Source organism: Ipomoea nil, unplaced genomic scaffold, assembly GCF_001879475.1.
Source record: "Ipomoea nil cultivar Tokyo-kokei standard unplaced genomic scaffold, Asagao_1.1 scaffold1026, whole genome shotgun sequence".
In the NCBI taxonomy this organism is placed as follows: Eukaryota; Viridiplantae; Streptophyta; class Magnoliopsida; order Solanales; family Convolvulaceae; genus Ipomoea; species Ipomoea nil.
Window position 1 is genome coordinate 1,144,829 of NW_017617454.1, and position 22,160 is coordinate 1,166,988.

The 22,160-nt window shown below is 37.3% G+C and overlaps 2 protein-coding genes and 1 pseudogene across 4 annotated transcripts; 2 read left to right on the plus strand and 1 right to left on the minus strand.

The window, feature by feature from the left end:
* Positions 1-774: 774 nt before the first annotated feature.
* LOC109180444 lies at positions 775-3,582 on the plus strand. 2 transcript variants are annotated; one of them, XM_019330031.1, is made up of 8 exons: positions 775-1,930; positions 2,025-2,073; positions 2,166-2,258; positions 2,397-2,516; positions 2,762-2,860; positions 3,024-3,083; positions 3,160-3,254; positions 3,348-3,582. In XM_019330031.1, exons 1-8 carry the CDS (start codon positions 1,047-1,049, stop codon positions 3,373-3,375), a joined length of 1,428 nt encoding a protein of 475 aa, XP_019185576.1. In that variant the 5' UTR covers positions 775-1,046; the 3' UTR covers positions 3,376-3,582. The 2 variants fall into 2 exon arrangements, with proteins under 2 accessions (XP_019185576.1, XP_019185577.1); XM_019330032.1 differs by having other exon boundaries at positions 2,034-2,073.
* A 1,654-nt stretch (positions 3,583-5,236) lies between these two features.
* Positions 5,237-7,780, plus strand: LOC109180222 (annotated as a pseudogene).
* Positions 7,781-7,893: 113 nt separating this feature from the next.
* Positions 7,894-21,422, minus strand: LOC109180443 (nipped-B-like protein). Of its 2 annotated transcripts, XM_019330028.1 has the most exons (28): positions 20,960-21,422; positions 19,096-19,205; positions 18,433-18,563; positions 18,268-18,361; positions 17,924-18,180; positions 16,771-16,878; positions 16,491-16,602; positions 15,595-15,691; positions 15,319-15,505; positions 14,798-15,226; positions 14,192-14,721; positions 13,889-14,099; positions 13,765-13,815; positions 13,510-13,668; positions 13,246-13,413; positions 12,870-13,169; positions 12,628-12,777; positions 11,717-11,886; positions 11,463-11,577; positions 11,088-11,252; positions 10,897-11,001; positions 10,588-10,824; positions 10,189-10,322; positions 9,824-10,117; positions 9,367-9,712; positions 8,809-8,901; positions 8,575-8,700; positions 7,894-8,461 (listed from the first exon to the last, which is right to left on the minus strand). In XM_019330028.1, exons 1-28 carry the CDS (start codon positions 21,190-21,192, stop codon positions 8,249-8,251), a joined length of 5,325 nt encoding a protein of 1,774 aa, XP_019185573.1. In that variant the 5' UTR covers positions 21,193-21,422; the 3' UTR covers positions 7,894-8,248. The 2 variants fall into 2 exon arrangements, with proteins under 2 accessions (XP_019185573.1, XP_019185575.1); XM_019330030.1 differs by lacking the exon at positions 20,960-21,422 and having other exon boundaries at positions 18,433-18,571; positions 19,096-19,185.
* Between the last annotated feature and the right edge of the window lie 738 nt (positions 21,423-22,160).

The following is a 22,160-nucleotide window of genomic DNA, read 5'->3' on the forward strand; positions in this document are numbered from 1 at the left end:
GCCACAACACATGTCACTAAAATGCACTTGGAAGACCATGTCACAAGGTCCATAACTAACAATAGGGTCCAAGCTAGCAAGGGATCGATCATTATTATGTGGACCATGGTCCATACAAATTGTAGACCATATTTTGTATACTGTAAAATAATATACGTTCAGTACAAAAATAATGTATATTATATTCGGCAGATGTATATTATTTTTGTACTGAGTGTACATTATATTGTATAATATATATTCAGTACAAAAATAATATACATTTAGTATATTTAAAATATGCTTTTTGTTATGGTCCACATAACACTGTGTGAACCATGATCCACTAAATAATTTGAAAGCAAGGGATGATATATGAGAAAAGTCTAAAGTGTCGACCAATACATGTTCCTCTTATATCAAGTACGAATTAAACCAAAGGTTTTAACTTGCTCGTACCGTAAAGGCAAGGCAAGGAGAATCTCAAACTCAAAACCTGATATCGGTGTTAAATGATACTTTAGAATTTTCTTATAATAACAATAACAACAATGATGAAAATTGGTAAATAACTGTTAGCTGATTGGGTTAACTAGTTGATAACATTAGCTTATGGTAGGAAAGTGTTTGATAAATTGGTTGAATTTTAACATTTGGAGCAGTAAGGTGTTACAAAAAATTAATTAATCAAACACTCATATTGATTGTCTAACCAAGTCAAACAGTTAATAGTGGTCAAATAAATTAAAATTGGCTGATAAGTTAATTATGTTATAATTTAAAAAAAAAAAAAAAATTGGGTCCCACATTCCCATTTGGCAAGGTGAGACGGTGTCAAAATTGCACAGCCACGGCGGATTGCCAGATGGCCTAATAAGCCGAGGAACCTCCAATAATACAGATCCAACGGTCCAATTACAGAACTATATAAACTAAAATTCGAAGTATAGCCGTTGTACACTTTTCGACCGTTTTCTGTCTTCTTCCCTCATTTTCCCTTCACTCTCTGTACAGCGCTCGTTTCACAATTCTCGGCGACAGATCGCATCACTTCTCTGCTCATTTCAATGGAGGCTAACGGCGAGTCCGGTGGTGTCGTTAACCATGACGCCAGAGCTGAAAATTTTGACCCCAATGTTGCAAATCCAGGTCTGAAGGTATCAGGTTCGCCGTCGATCAGGAAATCGGCGATCAAAACCAAAAGGATGGCTTCGAAAAGCCCTAGAGTTAACCCCGCTCCGGTGGCTTCACCTTCTGCGCAGAAATCGGGTTCGAAATTCCACGCCCTGGTGGCTTCGCCTCCAGCACAAAAATCGGCTTCGAAAAGCTTTAGCCTTAACCTAACTCCGACGGCTTCGCCCTCCCCGCATAAGATGATCCGGCAGAGGAAGTTCGTGGTGGCGAAGCGGAGTTTGAAGAGAGAGATAGCGGCAGTGCCGGTGGCTTGCTGCAAGTGTAACAAGGGTAGTGGTGAGGACAAGTGTTTCTGTGTTGCTTTCGAGAGTCTTAGGAGTTCTCAGGATGAATTTTTGAAGAATCGTCAAGCAATTGTTGATGGAACTGAGATTGAGAGTAAAGAAGAGGAAGAACAGAACAAAAAACTTGTGATTCAAGATGCAAATAGTGATTTGGGAAAGGTTGGATCAGATAATTGTTTTCCGGAAAAACAAGGATCAGATGAAGGGGTGTTGAAAGAGGCAAGAGCGACGAAGGTGGCTGAACCTAATTCTGGGCGAGTTCTACATTTGGTTAAGGCTTTTGAGAAGCTTCTTTCACCTGCAAAAGAGGAAAAAGATGAGAGGACAGTAGTAGTAGTAGGAGATGGTGAGGATGGAATGAAAAGTGCATCACCTGCAAAAGCTCCATTCTCTCCACCAGAGTTTCTCCTCACCTGTGAGAGCTTAGGCTTGGATTCGCGCTGTTCGTCTTCACCTAACAGCAGCCAAGGAAGGTTAGTGATATCTACTTGATTAATTTTGTGCATATAAAGAGCTCTTAATTCTAGTTCTAATGCAATTCGTTTCTTGGATTTTCCATACCATTACTATTCCAAGGAGGGCATCTTCTGCCAGTGATAGAAGGAGCAGACGAAAAGTAAGAGAGTTGTTTTCATCTTTCATTTGAAATGTGCAAGTTTCGGTTCATATATCTCTGGGATGATCTCATATGTTTTATAAATTCTGCAGAGTGTTGAATCAGATGGGGGGACTTTGGCTAGAAGGAAGAGAAGGCAACTGAGAACAACCTCCTCTCGTGAACCTTTCAAGCTCAGAACTGAGGTTTGTGTGTTGGTACTTATGTTGTGGTGATTGTGATTTGCTCTGTGTGCTTATCTGGGGAAATCAAGATCACATAATATGCTCAATCATTTTCATCTCTAACCTTCACTCATCATTTAAAGTCACCTAAATTTGCAGCAAAGGGGAAAGTGTAAGGAGGAAAAACTGTCCATGAAAGTGAAGGAAATGATGGAGGAAGAGGAAAAGCGGCGGATTCCAATTGCACAAGGCCTTCCATGGACGACAGATGAGCCAGAGGTATACACCGACCTATATACTCTTGCACGGGAAAAATGATTGTGTGAAATTGTTTCTATATGCTTTAATACTGGTTTGCAAAGTTAGAGAGAATGGAATTTCATTGATTTCAAACCATGATTTCAGTACAACTAGACAACTTTATTAGACAAGAAGATACAGTGAATTGTTCCACTCACATGTTTGTATTTCTGGTCACCACATAGTGGTCATCTGAACCGCCTTGCTTTCTTTCGTTTTTTCAGCGTTTGGTAAAACCTCCGGTGAGAGAGAGGACACGAGCAGTTGATCTGGTGCTGCACAGTGATGTAAGGGCTGTGGAGCGAGCCGAGTTTGACCATCAGGTACAATTTCTATCTCTCTATGTGAATGCCGTTGGCTATGCTAAACAAACATCAGGTCCTTGTTAATTCTGCAAATTTGGGTGCCAAACAATATTTGTAACAATCCACAGCATCTGTAGAACTGTTGTGAATTGGTTAGTTTTTTTCGTGTGTTATCAATCAGGTGGCAGAAAAATTGAATCTTATTGAACAATACAAGGCTGAAAGAGAGAGACAACAGAAGGTAAACTTCTGACCTGTTGGAATCATCACTTCATATTTTGCAGCTCTTAATAACTTTACATCTCTGCTGTTCATAGTTGGCAGAAGAAGAAGAAATTAGGAGATTGAGAAAGGAACTCGTTCCGAAAGCTCAACCCATGCCCTACTTTGACAAGCCTTTCATTCCTCAAAGGTAATAATATTAGCTTATTTATATCTTACACTCCATATTCTTTCGAGAAACTGCCAAGCCATCATCCTAACTAATATTGTTTGTTTGCCATAGGCCAGAGAAGAACAAGAGGGTCAAATAGGCATTTGAAGAGCCTCCTCCTCCTCCTCCAAGGTTTCATTTTTTCAGTTTGTTTCTGATAATCAGTCATATTCTTTTATGTAGTGTGTAAACAATAAGCATTGTTATTATAGTAACAATCTTGGCAGCAAAAATTGCATTACTTAAAGCAATGATCAGTGCAACAATTTGTGTGGTTCCAAAACTGCAATTTATTCATTTCCCAAAACCTTCAATTGCAAAAGAACAATCTGAATGAGTATAACAAACTAGGCCATCAATATATATATATATATATATATATATATATATATATATATATATATATATATATATATATATATATATATATATATATATATATATATACCTGGCATAACTCGGTAAACCCAATCGTGTGACCCTAGTCGACAAAAGACAGGTAAACCTGTCTAGGTTGCTCATGCTCAAACTTGTGATTTCATCATTCTGAGAATCAGAATTGCAGAGAAAATTACAGACCAAAGCTCTTGCTGTTATGGTATATACATTCAAGTAACATTCCATATAGAAGATCAACATCTGCCTATGATCTTATAGAAAAATTGGGAAGTAAAAACAAATGCAATGAACAAAAAAACATAGAAAGATTGCGCTTTAATTCATTGCATGCTAGAGAGAAACAGGGATGAAGATGAACCTTGCCGGAACGTTTAAGATGAGCGGAGTAAGCCTTCACGAACTCGTGAGGGAAGCCGTCCTTCACAGTTCTCGCCGTCGCCATTGTTTCAGTTGATCGGACCAACCGCAAAGCAGACGGAATGGTTTCGTGCCGTCGCCGGAGATTGAAAAATGTATTTCTCCATAGGGTTTTCAGAGTATAAAGCGCGGGAGAGATGTAGTAGTTTGGCAAATTATTCCAACACAATTCGTAATTATGGATATAAAATTTTAAAAATTATAAACATACAGTTTTATAATTATGAATATAGAGTTATGAACATAAAGTTTTATAATTATGAATATAGAAGAATTCAATAATTGTAAATATGATATTTAAAAATTATGAACATAAAATATAAAATTTAATAATTATGAATATAGAGTTTTGTAATTGTGAATATAGAGTTCAATAATTGTGAACATGAAAGTAAAAAATTATAAACATAGAATTTTATAATTATAAATATAGAGTTCAATAATTATGAACATAGAACAAAGGTTGACACGTTTCCATGCGGCCCGAATGTAATAAGATTTGGGCCCAAAAGCCCATTATTTGAATGAATGGAGAACAGTGAGGTTTGTCTTCACGGCAATTTATATCGTGCATTAGGGCGCGCATTGCATTGTGCATCTTGATGCGAAAAGACGTCATTTTATTTTTTTTTTTTTTGAATTTTCGCTATCCTGTGTTGGCGGTTAATTTTATTTATTTTTTTAAAAATTCATGTTCAAAAATGTACATAGTTTTATATTAGAATACACATAATTGTATACATAAATGTACATAATTGTATAACAAAATACACATACTTTTTTAAAAAGATAACATACATAATTTAACATAATACATAATACACATAAACTTTTAATATAATACACATAAATTCTTAATATAATACACATAAATTTCTTATTTCGGACATACATAATTATATAAAAAAATATACATAATTATATAAAAATATACATAATTATACAAATAAATATACATAATTATATACTATAATGTACCTAATCACGTCACCTACCTACGTAACGTTTTGGAGGCGCGGGATGCGCCATGGTGCAGGTATAACAACTGTGTCTTCTCTCTCTAGTCTCTAGACTCGATTCTTCTTCTCCATTTTCATCCGGCGAGTCTGATCAGAGCAAACCTGGACAGCCTCAGTTTCACGGCCATGGCGATCCGGCATTTTCCATGTCCTGCCGCCGTCGCCAATTCCACGCAATCTCTTACACTCTCTCCGCCGCCACCAACCGCCATGATTTACGAGCGTTTAGCTGAAGGAGTCAAAGAAAAAACGTAACCGCCTTAAGAGCCCCGATCACCGCTTCCTCCAGTACAACTCTCCCCACCCTGGATATTTTATCAGATATTATTCAGCATTCAAAATTTGATCATAATCGTATTGAGCTTGAACGCAGCGTCATCCTCAGGGAGACGGAGGAGGTGAGTTCCTTCACATTGACTGAGAACTTTAGATGGCGTATTTTGGATTCTTCTTCTTTATCATACTTGATCATTGTCTTAGATGTGCATTACTGAACATTGATTGTACATAAAGTAGCAATCTCTATGTATATTTGTTAATATGGTGTGGCACTTACCATTTACCTGGAATCACTGTAATAAACTAGGGTTTCGTAGGCTCTGATCTGTTACGAACACCTAAATCCTAAATAGATTCAATGGAGAAATGCTACATAATACTAGTAAAACTCAATTTTTGTTCCAATGGTAAAGTTGAAGGCCAGACAGAGGAGCTTATTTTTGACCACTTACATAGTTACATGCAACTGTGTTTCAGTATACTCCTCTAGGTAGGAAGATTCTCGGTCCTGCTCAGAATATAAAGTCCACCACCAAAACACATCTACAAGACTACATATCAACTCACTACACTGCTCCAAGAATGGCACATTTATGTATCCTTTCTCTCCCATTTACATGTTTCAAGCTTAACTTGACACTCATTATTTGTTTGATTTTTATTTTTGGATGACGAGGGGAACTAGCAGCCACTACCCTACCCCGGTAAACTCCACCTTGTGTCCCTAGTGGGCAAACAACACAAGGAGGTAAATGGCTCAAACCAAGAAAGCCAATAGGCCACTCCCAATGGGAGTTGGACTTATAACTTTGTAGTTACCAAGTCAGCAGTCTGACCAACTTGACTATGGTTACTATTCTAGGCAAGTAAAATAGCAGTATCAGTAGGTTACTCTTACACTGCTTGTTGTGGTGCCGATGTTTACTATTCTTTTTAGATATGTTTCTATACATGCTGTGTAACATTCTGGGGATGTGTGTTTATGTGGTTGTTGCCTCTGGTCCTGTTAAACATGAAAATTTTGTTAAGTTAAGAAGATGTTAAGGAAGCTGCCGACGGACCCAACTACTGGTTCACAGTTAGTTGCTAGTCTGATTTGAGTATGCCATTTTTCCTCCCATGAGGGCATTGTGATGTTTGTTATGTGGAACTCAGATCAGGATGATGGATGATGACATTCCTGTTGCACAATTGCTGTTGCATTCGAAGGTGTGTCTTGGAGACTTGGACAGCAGATCCAGACTCTATTGCTCTATAATGGTTATGTAGTCAATGTTGGGATCTTGGAATAAGAATGCAGGTGGTGGAAAGCACATGGGGTTAGTATGACTGCATTTTATTGAACTGGTTGAGTTCATTGCTGTGAGGTTGTTTGATTGATTATCTCATTGGTACGTGTTCTGATTGGCCCAAATTGCGCAGTTCCAAGCTTGCACAAAGGATTGGCATCAATGAAATTGCAGAAAGCATGATGGCTTTCAGTACAAACTACAAAGATACTGGTCTCTATGGTGTATGTGCTGTTGCCAAGGTAGGCAGTTAGAGCATCTCCAATAGGGGGAAAAGAGGAAAGATTTGAGGTCTTAACTTAAAAAACCTGTCTCCAAAGTGGGACCCACCCAAAATAAAAGAAATTCGCCCTCCCCTTGTGCACGCCAACTGCGGAGACAGCAACGCCCAATCGGCGCATGCATTACATATGCTTGCTGGGCGCGTTAACATAGCTCTTTCACTTTTTTTTTTAAATACTTCTTTTCCTCCTTCCCCTCCTAAGTGGCATCTTAAAATTTGTGAAAAATTTTGGCTATTGAGGATGCTCTTCGGCACTCTGATCTCTAGTGCATCAAATTGGGCTTGGATTATCTAGTTATGTCCACCAATCAGAACTATTTACCATTATTGCTATATTTTGATCACAGCCTGATTGCTTGGATGATCTGGCCTATTCAATTATGTATGAAATTAGTTCGTTATGCTAGTTCCAGATACTGATGTGACTCGTGCTCCAGATACTGATGTGACTCGTGCTCGTAACCAGGTGTGTAACACACACCTTGTTTCTGCCTTAACCATGTATTAAAAATTTTAATTCATTCTCTTGCCACTTTTGTTTCCTTCTCTCCACTAACGGTTACGGCTTTTCAAGTTGAAATATTCACTGCTGCGTCCAGTTAGATGGAACCAGTCCTGTCGCTGAAGATATTGACTGTCAGGTAAACTTGTGGAATAAAATCAGCGCTATTTTCAATGGACTTTTTAGTTGACTTCCAACCCTATAAATTTCACTTGCATGTATCTGAATGAGAATGAGATGTAGTTTTTTGTCGAATTCTTTGTAATGTAATCCAAATGTTCATTCAGAATCCCTTGTACGTGGAGCCTGAACAGTAGAATATGAATTCACAGCACTATCAGCAGTTTCAATTTTTTATGTATTGAGAGCACATAACAGTTTAGAATTGCAGCTTGTACAATATTTTTACCAGAATAAACAAACATGCCTCTAATTAAAGAAAGTGCATTTCATTTATGGGATCGAGTTCCTAACAGAATAATGTACACACAGATTGACCGAAGAGTTAACCTCCCCCCAAAAAATTTCCCAATTAACCACCCCGTAGACAACATGAAAACATTGGATTAAGGCGTCTAACCCTAAAACCCTAGGTTAAATTGTTACATCTATAGATGCAGCAAATTACCTTAAATGGAACAAAAACTCCTTACCAAAAGCAGCAACTGGCTGACTGGAGTTGCTTTCTGATGTCTGTTTCCTTGTCATGCCTCCATTTTTGTTATGTCCACTATTGCTTTCTGTGTTTCCTACGTACTGTACATGTCAGTTTCGCCTGTAAGTATTTACAAGTGCAGGCTCTGCCTAGTCATTCTTCTGCCCCCGCTGTTATTCAACTTCCGTACCCCACCTGTCCAATCCTCGTCATCGTCTTCGTAATCATCCCCAACCATTCGTCCAGATCTCCCACCTCTTTTTGGTGGTGGTCGTTTCCTTTTTATATTTGCTGTGTAGATTGAATAGTCAACTGTGTCTTCTTTCATTGCATTCTTAAAGTCCTATGAGGTTAAGTGGGGTAAAGAAGCATGTTTAGCTCGAGTTGCAATAAATGCTGTGGGGCATGAAATAAAAAAGACTCAAGTAACTTTCACTATTTCAGTGCACAACTTACCTGGTATCGCCTCGTGAAGTCTTCGTATGTAATTGGGGGATCAATTCTTATGTCACTCACATTGAAGGGAATATTCTGCCTAGAAAGGACTTCGCCAGGTTTCTGAGGTTCATTGGGAGAATATGCCTGTCAAAACAAACAAATAAAGCCATGTATGGGTGACATTGAGATTTTAGCACAAGGATTTCACAACAAAATGTACAGAGTTTTCAAGATATTTAAAAGGAACCAAACCTGGCAACGAGCATCATTTAGTCCATAAATAATCTTCAGGTGCCTCTTAAGCCTCAGAAGCAGTTGTAGTGCACCCGCTTGCAGAAAATCCGCCTGTGTCAGTTTTATGTTTCCAAAAAATAAACTAATCAAGCCTCCATCTAAAACTGTGTTCATGTTGCACTAGCAAATTCTCATATGATAAAATAACACAAACAAATGCACTTCACAGTCAAGTTGTGCTCTGAATGCTGTCGTGGGGTGAATCAAGGCTTTGGGAAAAAAAAAAAAAAACCCATGTTCTAATTTTTCCTCATATGAAAGGGAAGGAGACTCCAACCCAACTCTTCCCACCACACAGGGCACCAAAGAGGAAGGGAGGAGGGGTGTTTTGGCAATTCCAATGTTTAATTAGTGGTAAGCTGAGCACTAAGTATGATGAAGGGGAGAAAATGTCTCTTTCTGGAAACTTTTACATCTACCAAGTGTTTGAATAAAACAGGAAATGGGGGCCTACTTAGGATTGGAAACTCCTTGGTGCACTGATTAAAAAACGCTTGTGCTTATAAATAAAAATACCTGAACTTTCTGCAAAACATCATTCGATAAGTCATGTGGATTTACTGAGGGCATATGATTTGCATTTGAATCCAATGACACACGAAATTCACATCCCTGATAAGCAGTCGACTCATCCGGCGTAACCTCATTGTCAACAACAGCTCTAGTCTGATACATAGCAGACTGAGCTGCCCCATTTCCATTTATGTTCTGTTCACTTCCTTGCAGGAAATGAAGAAAAGCCTTCAGATTTGCCTCCACATTTCCAGCTCTGACTTGGATAACACGGTTTATGGTATAGATCAAATAAAGCGGTTCATCAGGCAATGTAAAAGGTAGCAGTGCCAGGATTTCAGTACAGTATCTGCAATGAGAAAAAAAAAAATGATACCGCAACATGGACAACTTCAAGGTCAGTAATTTCAGATGATAGACAAGTCATTAACTGTTCCGAAAATAGATAGCCACAACTTACATCAAAAAAGGGATAACTGCATCATCCCAGCTTGGTGTATCATATTTGCGCACAACTGATGCCATAAATTTGTTTCTTGAAACACGATTCCCACGGATGAGTTTGTAAATTCGCGAAACACCAAGCCTTGAATATGTAAATGAGCCAGTATCTGATTTTGCTGGTACATTTCCAGGAACTTTAAAATTGGCTTTGGCATATTGACTGTCAGATCCACCTTTACTCATGGCTTGCATGAACTGGAAAGACATTCGAAGCCCATCCCCAAGGCGGTTTTCAAAAAAGGCTGGATATCTGAAACCATGCTAAGACTGATTAACATGTGCACATCAAAGTCAAAAGAGAAGACATTACAGACAACATACTTTTCGTTCATGTTCATCAACAAATGATGCGCTAGCTTTGAATTCTGTTCTTCTGGATCTGTTTCAAGGGCTATAAGGTAAGGAACACAAGTGATGGGATGAACTAGGCCTTGACGCAACACAATCTCTACAATCTGAGAGGGAAAAAAAACACAAGAGTGAGTATTCTTTACACTATAATTGAAAAGGAAAATCTACACAACCAGAAATCCAAATAATGGATGCCATAACTTATTTGACCCATGTTTTAAATGTAAGCAGGCTACATAATAAGAAATTTCAGTGAAGCTTAAATGGCTCGAGAGCTGCAAAACCATGCTCCAGCTCGTTTTAGTTAAACTGGCAAGGCTTGTATAAAGTTTGCACTCAGACCTTCAGATAACAAAATCAGGACTTCACCTTAAGAGCAGACTGCCGTACTTGTTCATTTGCATCTAAAGACCTTCCTAAGATTTTGTCCCAATAGAACTGAACTATGCCTCCACAAATGTTGGTATCACCAGCACCTGCAGCTACAGGGACACAATGACTACTGTCTGTTGAGTTATTAACGTCATTTTCACCAGTCGTATCTGCTGCTCCCATTTGACTTTCTGCGTCAAGAAGATATTCGTACATGTTTTGCAATGCTTGCATCTGTGAGAGAGAAAAACAAGTGAGCATATACTACACGCCAAATAATGAAATAGGCGGCACCAAAATGGTTACCTTGAGACGGGTATCCGTGCTAGCAGAAAGTGTTGCCTCCAAAATTTTCCCCATGTCATCTCTCAGCATAAAATCAGGCCGGGCGATCAAAACATATCCCAGTGCCTGAAGAAATTATATATTTATATAGTCAGGAAAATGGTGTGCACATCACACTGCTAAAAGGATCTGTACAGAAGAGAAGAACTGACCTGTAAAGACCTAACCTTGATCACAAAATCATCAGCGTGTAGATATTTTTTAAATACATCCAGGCTGCTTGCCAAATTTACGCTATTGCTGTGTTGGGATGCACTCAGTAAAGTGCTACCATAGCGTATTAGCAAGCCCAAACAGAAGAGAGATCGACCAACTTGCTGAAAGTCAAAGCAAGCACGCAGCAACAAATTAGATTAGCATAACCAGCGCAAGAGCATATTATGAAAGTAAGAAATTTTTAACCATGAGAATGATTATTACTAGGTGCTACACTTTTGAATGTGCAGCAGACGAGAAATGTGATGTGAGCGCAGCATATTTCCAAAGAGGCATCGGGATTAAAGATAATTCATCTGCTAATAACAAACCTGCTTATTATCAAGACCAAAACCAAGGCTACCCAAACGTCTGAAGAATAACTGAACAAGATATTCAACAACTGTTGCACCTTTTCCTGCTACTTTACTTACAGAGCAGAGGCACCTGTCCATTTAACAATAAAATGTTTCTCATGAAGTGAATTGAAGTAGCAAGAAATATAGACATGATTTACAAAAACAATAACATAAAATTTATTCAGGGATAATAGAAAACTCAAGATATTGAAGAGAAAGCATATTACTTGATGCAAGCATGGACAACAGTTAAGAAAGAATGCCGAACAATCATTTGCTTCAGATCTTGTTCAAGTTCTTCAATAACACTTTGAGGAAGCTTCCGTAGCAAAGGCAAAACAGAATCAATTACAAAGATTATACTCTCCAGAAGTTGGGCAGCTACTCGGTTGTCAGCCTGGATGCAGCCATGCAGGTAAAAGTGAGAAAGGCTAAATACTGGTACTTCGTAAGGAGTATTCATAATTCACTCTCAAACAAGGAGAACACAAGCACTTCCCCAAACAACTAATATCAAACACTACAGAATGACACAAAGGTATCTAAAACACTGAGTACATCAACCCAGCCAGGTATGGACCAAATTACTAAAACAGACAATTAAACTAACAGTGTAAACTCAAAAGGATAAACGTAAAGCATCATGCAACTAAGCTTACAAAAGTACCAGCAAAATGAGTGAATTAAAACAAACACGCATTTTGCAATGAACAAAAATACAAGAGAGACCCCTTTTTTGGTAGAAAAATTCAATTTAATCCTGCACTCCCAGGGCACTGCCAATGAAAAATAGACATATTTCCTTGGGGTTTAAATTCCAAACACCTTTGTCTTATTCTAGCACCTCCCAAAGGGACAGGATCATATGGGAAACCCAACTTGTGAGGTCAATGTTATTTCAGAACTCAATGAAGTGCAAAGGAGCTAGCACAATTTCACATGTTCAACCTTTCTGTTCAGTTCAATCCAAGTTCAAAAGGGGTGGAATCACTAAAATCTATAATTAGATAATTCTCAAAATTCATGCAGCAAAACTTTTCCATACAGAAAATCAAGCTTCTCTGACAACAAAAATAAGGCAACAAATAATACTTTATTAGGATTAACTAATAAATATAGAAAAGGAAAGAAAACAAACCTGACTCTTTAAGTAAGGCTGCAGTGTGACCACAAATCTAGAAGGATCTGAAGATGGTGCACAAAGAGTGGGATCCACAACACAAAAGGCATGCAACAGCAGCATATATGGAAGCATTCGAGCCTCTCCTCCATAATTCATTTCTGCCACCTGAGCATTCGGATATTCATATGCCAACGCATGCAACAAACAAAACAACAAAAAGGAGCAACCAACAAACAACACGCATTAAAACAAAGAACCTGCAGTATTTTCTCCAACAAGCACTTGCACATAAGCTCACAACGCCTACGAACTGAAGCAAGTGATACAGGGTTGATACCAGCAGCTTTAGCTGACTGCGGAAAGAAATCAAGGGCTAAGTTACGTTTAATAACAGTTACAAGAGGTTGATGGGTTGGCATCCTTCTCATCATGTCAACAATTTGCTCAGTTTTCTTAGACACCTCAATTGGAACAGAACTGCCATCTCCAAAAGACTGACTATGTGAACCAGAAGATTCATCAAACCAGAAGTCATAAAATGTCTTGCACACGAGATCCTGTATGAAGAAAGATTATGACATGTAAGATTAACCACAAGGCATATGGTTATTAAATCCATTCTATGATAATTACCTGCACACTCGATTCTTCATCATTAACACGGGAAATAATCTCAATACAAGCAGTAGAAAACTCTGAGAAGTTGGAATTTGAAGTGCACATGTCCCGTATGATTTTAATAGCTCGTTTCCGTACGCTTACTCCCGTATCCTTTACTCTCTCTGCCACTTTCACAAAGTACTATGCAAAGAAAAAGAACATTCAAGTACAATGTTGCATTCAGTGGACATGGAGCTGACAAAACAACAGCAAGGCACAAATCATCCATTTCAATACCTTTAAACCAACATCAGGGTGTGAAGCAATGTATCGACCAACAAGTTCCAAAGCTGCTTCTCTCACAGATATAGCAGAGTCACAAAACCTCCCTTCAACAGCAGTTTGGACAAGCTTATCATACAAAACCTCTGGATCGGCCTCTACAATGATGCTGACCTACTCTCATCACAAAGAAAGCATTAAAGACAAACGGTAAATCACAAGATTAGAAAACTCAAACAGATCCAAGCAATGTTAGTGAGACCCACTTACTGCTCGCAATGCCTTTGCACGGATCACAGGTGAGTTCTCCCGTAAACTGGCCTGAAAGTAATGTACAGTAAAGATAGACATTCTAATTTGGAAGAATTAAATCAGAGAGTGATATTTCACCAACCAAAAGCACTTGAAGAATCTTATCAAATCCTCTAGAGAAAGAATTATTTTGTCCCAATGCCGAGGTTATCTTCTTTACTGAATCCCTTGTCATTAGTGATGCAAAAGAGCCAGAATCACGCAAAATTGCTTTTGAATTCAACTTTGAGATATAGTAGTAGAACTTCTCTTCAGAACCAGGATCGTCTTTGTACCATAGACAAAGATAAAACCTACATAATTATTCCATTTTTCATTATAACAATACTTGGAGGAAATGAAATAACATTAACAGTGTAGATATCATGCTCATAAAGTCACAGACCACCGGGTAAAAATATTTGAATCGTCTCCAGACTCAGCCTCTTGAAGGTAAGTCAGAAGTAGCATCTGAATGGTCTCCAAATTTGTAATTGAATCACTAGCTTGGGAAGGCTTTTTAGACTCGCGTTTACTTTTGCTGCCATCCATGCCCTGGGACTCACAGTGTGATTTCAATGCAAGAAGTTGCTTTTTAGAGAGACACATCTGGCAATGAAAGTTGCGATTAGGAAGTTCATGCTTTCTAACTCCTATGCAGTCAACATGAAATACTCTCTCACAACCACGGCATACAACCAGCGATTTTTCATTCCTGGTGTCCAAACAAACAGAACATGCATCACGGGGTGAGTTGCTATCATTGATGTCCCCAGAAACCAACTCTTTCACTATCCAAAATGTTTCCTCCTGAACACGCACTGCATCTTGTTTCAACCTTGCAGCAATTGTACCAAGAAGATCAATGGCCATTGAGCGAATAGAAATATCTTTAGATTTCAGCCCAGCATTTTGAAGAAGTAAAACACAAAGAACCTGCAAATAGTTCTCTCTTCAATGTACAAATAATCAAATTGTATATAAGAAAGCTAGTGCATAGTCATAAACTTACCTCCAAAAGAGGAGCAGAGGCAGGATATTCTGGTAAGTTCAAAGTAATTAACAGATCCATGACTATATTCTCCATCACCATCTTCAACTCGGATGCTTCTTGACTTTTTGAATTAGTCAAACGCTGAAGCACTCGACTCCAGAAAAGACAGCAAGCGTCAGTAACTGACTCGTAGCATTTTGTAGGGCAACTGGCATCAAGTGGGACTTCTAGGGAAATATTAGATAATGTTCGCTTTAAAACTTCAGGAAGGTTTGAGCTGCTGTGAACTAGCTGAAGCAACAAAGCAGTGACAATCTGAATCTGCTTATGCTCTTCCTCAGGAAGATGATAAGTTCTAGGTATGCGCTTAGAGGATGGTAGCTTCAGAAGAACTTGGAGTGTTTCATCCATCATGTATGCACGATGATTCGAGTACAAGTAAAATATCTGGATGCCCAATGTTGTAGACTCCATAAAATTAGCATGACAGAAGTTATTTATTTAAAATGGAACTGAAGAAGTAGTTTACCAGTCCTTACCCCACTTATCAAACTGATTGCTTTCAATTGCAAAAGATGTATATTATCCACCGAAAATGTCGTGAAGCATGTCTTCACAAGTTGAAGAATGCAACTATCTGATAAGCGCTCTATTGCACACAAATCCTTGACAAATCCAAGAATGACACAAAGCTTCTGAAGTATATTATTCACGGCAGCAGATACCCTAAGAATATAGCAGAACATAATACTAGGGTTAATTTGGAAATACAATGACTCATAACCATAAATCAAGGAAATGAATTTTAGCCATACTTGTTTGATGCTGTCTTCCTTATTTTCACAGTCCTTGCAGGCCGCTTCTTCTTAGATGCTGATCCGAATTCCCCATAAACTTCCTCATCATCTTCACCTACAAAAGTGACAACAAAGAGATAGCGCATACTATTAGAAATAAGTTTTGGCATAATAATTTAATAGCAAAGCAACCACGACGCTCAGCACATTGGACTAAAATAAAACAAAATAAGTTTTGGCATAATAATTTAATAGCAAAGCAACCACGACGCTCAGCACATTGGACTAAAATAAAACTGGAAGAATGATGCAAATAAGGAGAAATTTTTGAAAATGACCGTAAGTGTGAGGATGTAATTTTTTTTTGGTCCAATATTGTAGAATATACTTAATCTATCAAGGTGCTTCTGTATCAAGGTAGATAAAAAGTGAAGAAGAATTGGGGTGGGAAATTGGAAATAATTTTGATGTAAAAAAGTAATAGTTCCAAGAAAGAATGGAAGTGATTTGACTAAACAAATATCATAGGAGAATCAAGAATGTAAACAATGCAGTATTGATTAATGCATTAAACAATGCACTATTTTCTACATTAAGCCCACTTCCAAGGGTGAATAAAACAACTGATATGAATATCCTAATGATGAGCAAGTGAAACGAGAAAGTAAAATTCTAGAACTAATTGATCTTTGAGTTGATAAACTGAACAATTAGTTTAGTGAATGCGGAAATGGCCAGGACACTTGAAACAAGGCAAAAGGGAGCTAAGGCATTCCTGAGGACGAGAAGGGTCAGGTGTGCTCAGTAATATATTTACAAGAACCTCAGTGAGACACGAGGCCTCCAAAAAAATCAGTCCAAGAATCTTAACCACAAATTATTAATTTCCACTTGTAAGGAACCTGAAATTCTACCTTCAACAACCCCATTCTCCATTGGTCTATGCAGTGCACGATATACTGGATCAGAAGCCAGCATCACATCTATGACTTGGTGCCTAGAGAACTCCAGGATTCTCTCAATGATCTGAATGTGGAAAGTACTGATCAGTATAAAATAAAGATTAATGTAAACAGAAACTTAAATGAATAGGTGACAAAACAGAGAAATATTAGTCCAACAAGAGTGTCTGTCAGTGAAGGTTTTAAAGTTCTTGGTATAGAAAGTAATCAGTAGACTGGAAGAAGAGTGCACCTCCTCTTTATAGAGCTGCTTAGGCATCCCATTGTAAGCCATAATTGCCAAAGATGCATGAACAGACTCCAATGCACTATAAATAGTTGAAACAGTCTCTGAATCTGGCTGTAACATAGAGACAGAGAAATTTATAATTAGAAAGGTATCTGGAAAGTATTAAATTGAATGAATAATGGCCTTAGTTGTTCCTTTTTAGGGGCAGGAAAGAGTTGCTTAAGATACAGATGCAAGGTATATTTAAGTAATATTTGCCTAGGATGTACCACCATAAGTGGCATTTCCTAAACCCTTTTGAAGATTAGATTGGTGTCAAAAGACCCCATGCCCTATGGAGATAAATCACAAATAGAGCTAGTATATTTTAAAATGCACTAATATCAACAATAAATTTAAATTTTGTTATTTTGAACATATCAAAAATTATCGTAGCAATGTAACTTCACTTTTTAGAATGTATTACAGATATAAGCAAAATAGATGAAGCAAATAGCCTTTTTTTTTTGTTCTGAGAATTATACCATGACAGTTGCTAGGAAAGAATGAGCATAAAAGGCCGACAGAAATAAGATGAACAATGATTCAGCCATAAGGTTATTGCTAATAGCAACAGTAGGCATTAATTACAAAATAGTACTATCGAGTACAAAATTTGAAGGTTAACGGTCATCAGATGTGTATAACATAAAGCAAGCAACAGGCAAGAATAATTAAGCTATGAAGTATATAATTTCATTTTCCCTTGGAAAATATGAACTAGAATATTCTTTTGTAACAGAATTTACTATTTAAAAGAGGAATTATTTTTTGAAGCAAAAATTAGGAATACGAGCAATCTACAGTTATCATGAACAACAGGAAGCAACTTACATGATTATTGCACCTATGAACCTAGAAGAATATTGATGGTTACCTATAGACACATTGGTGACAGTCAGAGAGTCTAACAGCAGTCTCAATCCCTATCCAGGCCATTGTCTAATCTAGACTAAGGGATCATTTGGTTCATGGGCTTGGGTTGATTAATCATGGTTAGCTTAATGTTGCCTTCCTCTTAGTCTTCGGGGATAGGTTTATCCCAAAGTTCTTAACCATCTAGGCTTGAGCCAATAAAGACTTAAGGCTATAGGAGATGGATTGTAAGAGAACTTACATATTCACATTCATTAACAGATAAACCTTCTGCTCGATGGATCTGTTGATCTAACACCTTTAACACTGCCACAAGAATATCTACTTGAATCAAATGTAGCACTTTCTTAGCTCGTAGGGTCATTATGTCATTTACAAGCCCTCTAAGATCACCAACAGACAATGGTAACCATTCTGTTTCATCCCTCTCATCATCATTTACTTTTGCCTTCATACAAAGGTCTTCCAACATCTTTTGGAAGCTTGTTACTAGAGCATCTGAAAAAGAGAAAATACATACTTTTTATATAAATATATAAGTGTGTGTGAATAAAAGCTAGAAAAAGAAAAAGAAAATTCATTAACCTTGGTGAGCAGAAGCATCACTACTGCTTGCCATCAAAATTTCATCGTTTGCTTTTTTCTTTCCTCTTTGTTTTCTAGAAGGTGTAGTGGCATCCTGCAGTTCATTGGTAAGTATTAGTGAGCATAAAATAACTCTAACCAACTAATGGACCAAAGTAAACTTACATTAGCAACATATTCGTGTTGGTTATAGTGAATTTCTAGGACATCCCTCTGTGGTTGTTCGAAAATAGGTCTGCTCTCAAAAGGTTTTACTTCACTTGATTTGTGCACTCGTACAGGCTCCTTAATAGGACCTGAGAAACTTGAACAATGCACTAAATTATAAAGCCATGAAATGCAAAATCATACCTACAAATTCACTTCCTGTGCCCAAATAAGCAAGCTTCATAGGAATCAATCAAGAATCGAGATAAACATCTTCTCCAAAGCCAGTATCAAGAAAAACCCGTATCATAGTTCTAAGCATTTTGAAAGGAAAATTTTAACTTAACAAAATCAGACTCAAAGAACTAGAAAACAAAATGAATTAGCTGCTTTGAGACCAACTAATCACTTTTCCACAACTATTCCAGCTTTCATGCATCCATAATACAGTTAGTACAAGATCCAACAAAACAACCAAATTCAAGAACTTTATATTAGTCACTGATTCTTAAAGTATCCATCTCAATTACATTAAACGTAGTTTGCAAAAGTAAAGGCAGGGATGGGGGTGACCAAATAAAAGTGTTGAGTAATAGTTAATAGTCTGAATACAATCTTACTTAAGGTCGAAAAATGTAAAGATTTAATGGAAAGAAAATTGGCATAGTAGACCTTGTTTACCTGGAGCTCTGCAATCAAATGCCTCAGAGTTGCATCTAAGAACTTCATCATACAGATCCACATGCCCTATGAAGCCACAAGGTTGAGGAGCCACATCAGCTCGAAGGTTCCTGCAAATGTCAAATGAAGTGAATTGTATGTACAACACAAATTTTGCCTTCTGATTCTTTAATTTCTTTGAAGTGCCCTCTTTCTCTCTCTATTGTGTTCTTTTCTCTATCCGTTCTGTTTTCTGTAATTAGCATTGTTTCAGGGAAACTGAACCTCTAAGTGCTTTAAGCGCATAATAATTGGAAATTGTTCATCAACAAACCATGTAAAATCACTAAATGCTTTGCCTTACTAACCACTAATATGACAAAACCCGATAATCACATAAAACGAGATGGCACTATGCATTTATGCCACTACTAACAATTCACCTTAACAAACCCATTTGATTGTTTGATTTCATAGGACATAATCCTATTTACTTCAACTCTCAAGGCAGCAGCCCCTTGTTCAACACATAACATTGTCCCATCTAACTAATTGTATTATGGTTCTTATATGAAGCTCATCATAGAACAATGAGCACAGCATACGCAAATCATAATTTACCCAGACAGTGAATTCTAGAGCGAAGTAGAAAGTTGTGGAGATGTGGTTTTATTCCTAAGAGCAACAACATTCCAAGAGGGACAGAATGGTGAAAGAAACACCTTATTCAGCCCAATGCATGAAACCTACCAAACCTGCAACCAGAGGTGAACCTATACCTTTGCTCTCTCTTCATCAAACAGCCATTATAATTTTTTATTTCCGAATGCAAGCACAATGCCACTTGCAAAATATATGTATACAATTTTTACATCCAAGCAACCTAGTGTTGCCTCCACAACCCAGTTCCTTTCCAAGGAACTTGCATATTTAAATAGCTAAAAATTTCTGTTCTCAAATAATTAAGTGTAGTAGTATATACAAGATTCTTGAGAAGCTCCAACAGGTTCTGAACTACGGCAGCACTAAAAGCACTTCTTGAATAAAAATAACTAGAATAAAATGTTCTGATGCATTTGAGAGGAATTACACAAAGCCATTCTACTCAAAGAATCTTCAATATACATATTACTCATACACTTTTTACAAAATCAACTCCTATACATTTTTCTTTAAAGAACATGTGGATGCTTGAAAGCAGTTTCAGATATTATTTATTCTCCCAAATACAGCATAATTAAAAGTTTTCAACTTCCTTCTTAGAAAGAAATCTGATTAAATGATAGGAAGTAGGAACAACAGAAACTACTACTAATACTACTACAACAACAATAATGCTTACAAATTATAACACTTGAGTTGGCATTAAGTAGATCAGGCTCTATTTAGGAAAGCTCCAGTTGAAATTTAGATAGTTCTCATGTAGTCAACTATGCATGTTTTCTACCACAATCATTGTTAAAACTTTAAAATTCGTTAAAATTATCTAGTATGAAAATAAAAAGATAAAAGATAAATTATCTGGCAGTAGTAATAGCAGATAAAAATCAAAATAAAATACAGTTTTACAGAGTTTAACTCCATTGTTATAGTTCTTCCACTTAATTAGGAAAACAACAATAACAGCAGTAAAGGCAAAAGGCTTCATTTCTGCTTGAGAACAGAAGCCTAGGCACAACAGCAAAACTATAGCTTTTCATTCACTTTTTCATCTCAATTTAGCCTAAAACACAAAATTGAAAGCAGAAACCATATTTATGTGTTTCAACGTGCAAATTCAAACAATGTTAAAATCTCACTTACTAAAAATCAAAGCCTCAATCCAGGCAAAAAACGATATATAACTCAAAATCGAAGTTAGCAAAACGGTTTATCAAAAACTTACAAATACGAAACGTCAGTGCTCTGGAGCAGATCAGCAATCCTGCTAGCCTGACTGAGTACCTCACCCCGATTCAACGATCTCGGCTCGCTCTGCTCACTGGACAGCCGTAGCTCCTGCTCGACGGCCCCGCAGCACACCGGCATCGACGGCAACGGCAGACACGGCACGACTTCGGAGTGAACAGTGTTGGATAGGGCTATGCCTATTCCGCCACTGGCACTTGAACTCGCCATGGAATCAATCGTGTGCTAGGTGATGAACTGTTTACCGGTGACTATCAGCAGTCATTTAGCTCCAAAATGCTGGGAATTCGAATCGGAAAGTTGGAAATTGGGGAATCTCAATTGACAGTTCGGACTACTATAGAAGAATTTGAACCAAAAAAACCAAAAAAAGCCCTAGAGAGAGAAAGTAGAGAGATAGATATACAACAAATGGCGGGGAAATGTTTATAGAAATAAATTTTGGGGTTTATTTTAGTGAGTGCAAGCTTGAATTTGCATTTAATCTTCGTCAAATGAAAACCAAAAATGAGCTCACCAAGTCGCCAGACCGTCGTGGCAGTCGAATTACGAAGATGCCCTTTTCGAATCTTGTCGGAGAAGCTGTCAACCCTGCACGATTCGAAATTTCGAATAAGCCACGCCGAAACGTGTAACTGATTTTTCGTTTTATTGTTGTTTGGTTTAAATGTTTAATAGAGTTATAATTCAAATGTACTAAAAATAGAGCTTATTACACAAACTTTATATAATTTTATTATATCCTCCATCAAACAATGTTTTATTTATTAAAAAAAATTAATTAATTTTACACATAAAGACTATATGTATGTCACTTGCCTATGTTATTTTAGCAAGCAATTACGATAAAATATGCTCTCAAATTTTATTTGAACAAAGTACAATTAGATTATCGAATTTAACAAACAAAACTTTTAAATAAACATATGAATTTTAAGTATGAGGTTGTGTTCAAACTCATGTGTATGCAACAATGTCATTAAGAAAGTTGTTTTTAATGGAGTCAAATAAAAAACTCGACTGAATTAATCTCTTATCACGTAATACAAATACTAGTGCAATATGCTAATAAAAATTTAACCCCTTTTTACATCTATTATTGAAGACTACCTATTATATTGCATCTATTTATGGATGGAGCTAAAGGCAATCAGCCAAACAGGTAATCTCAAATCAAT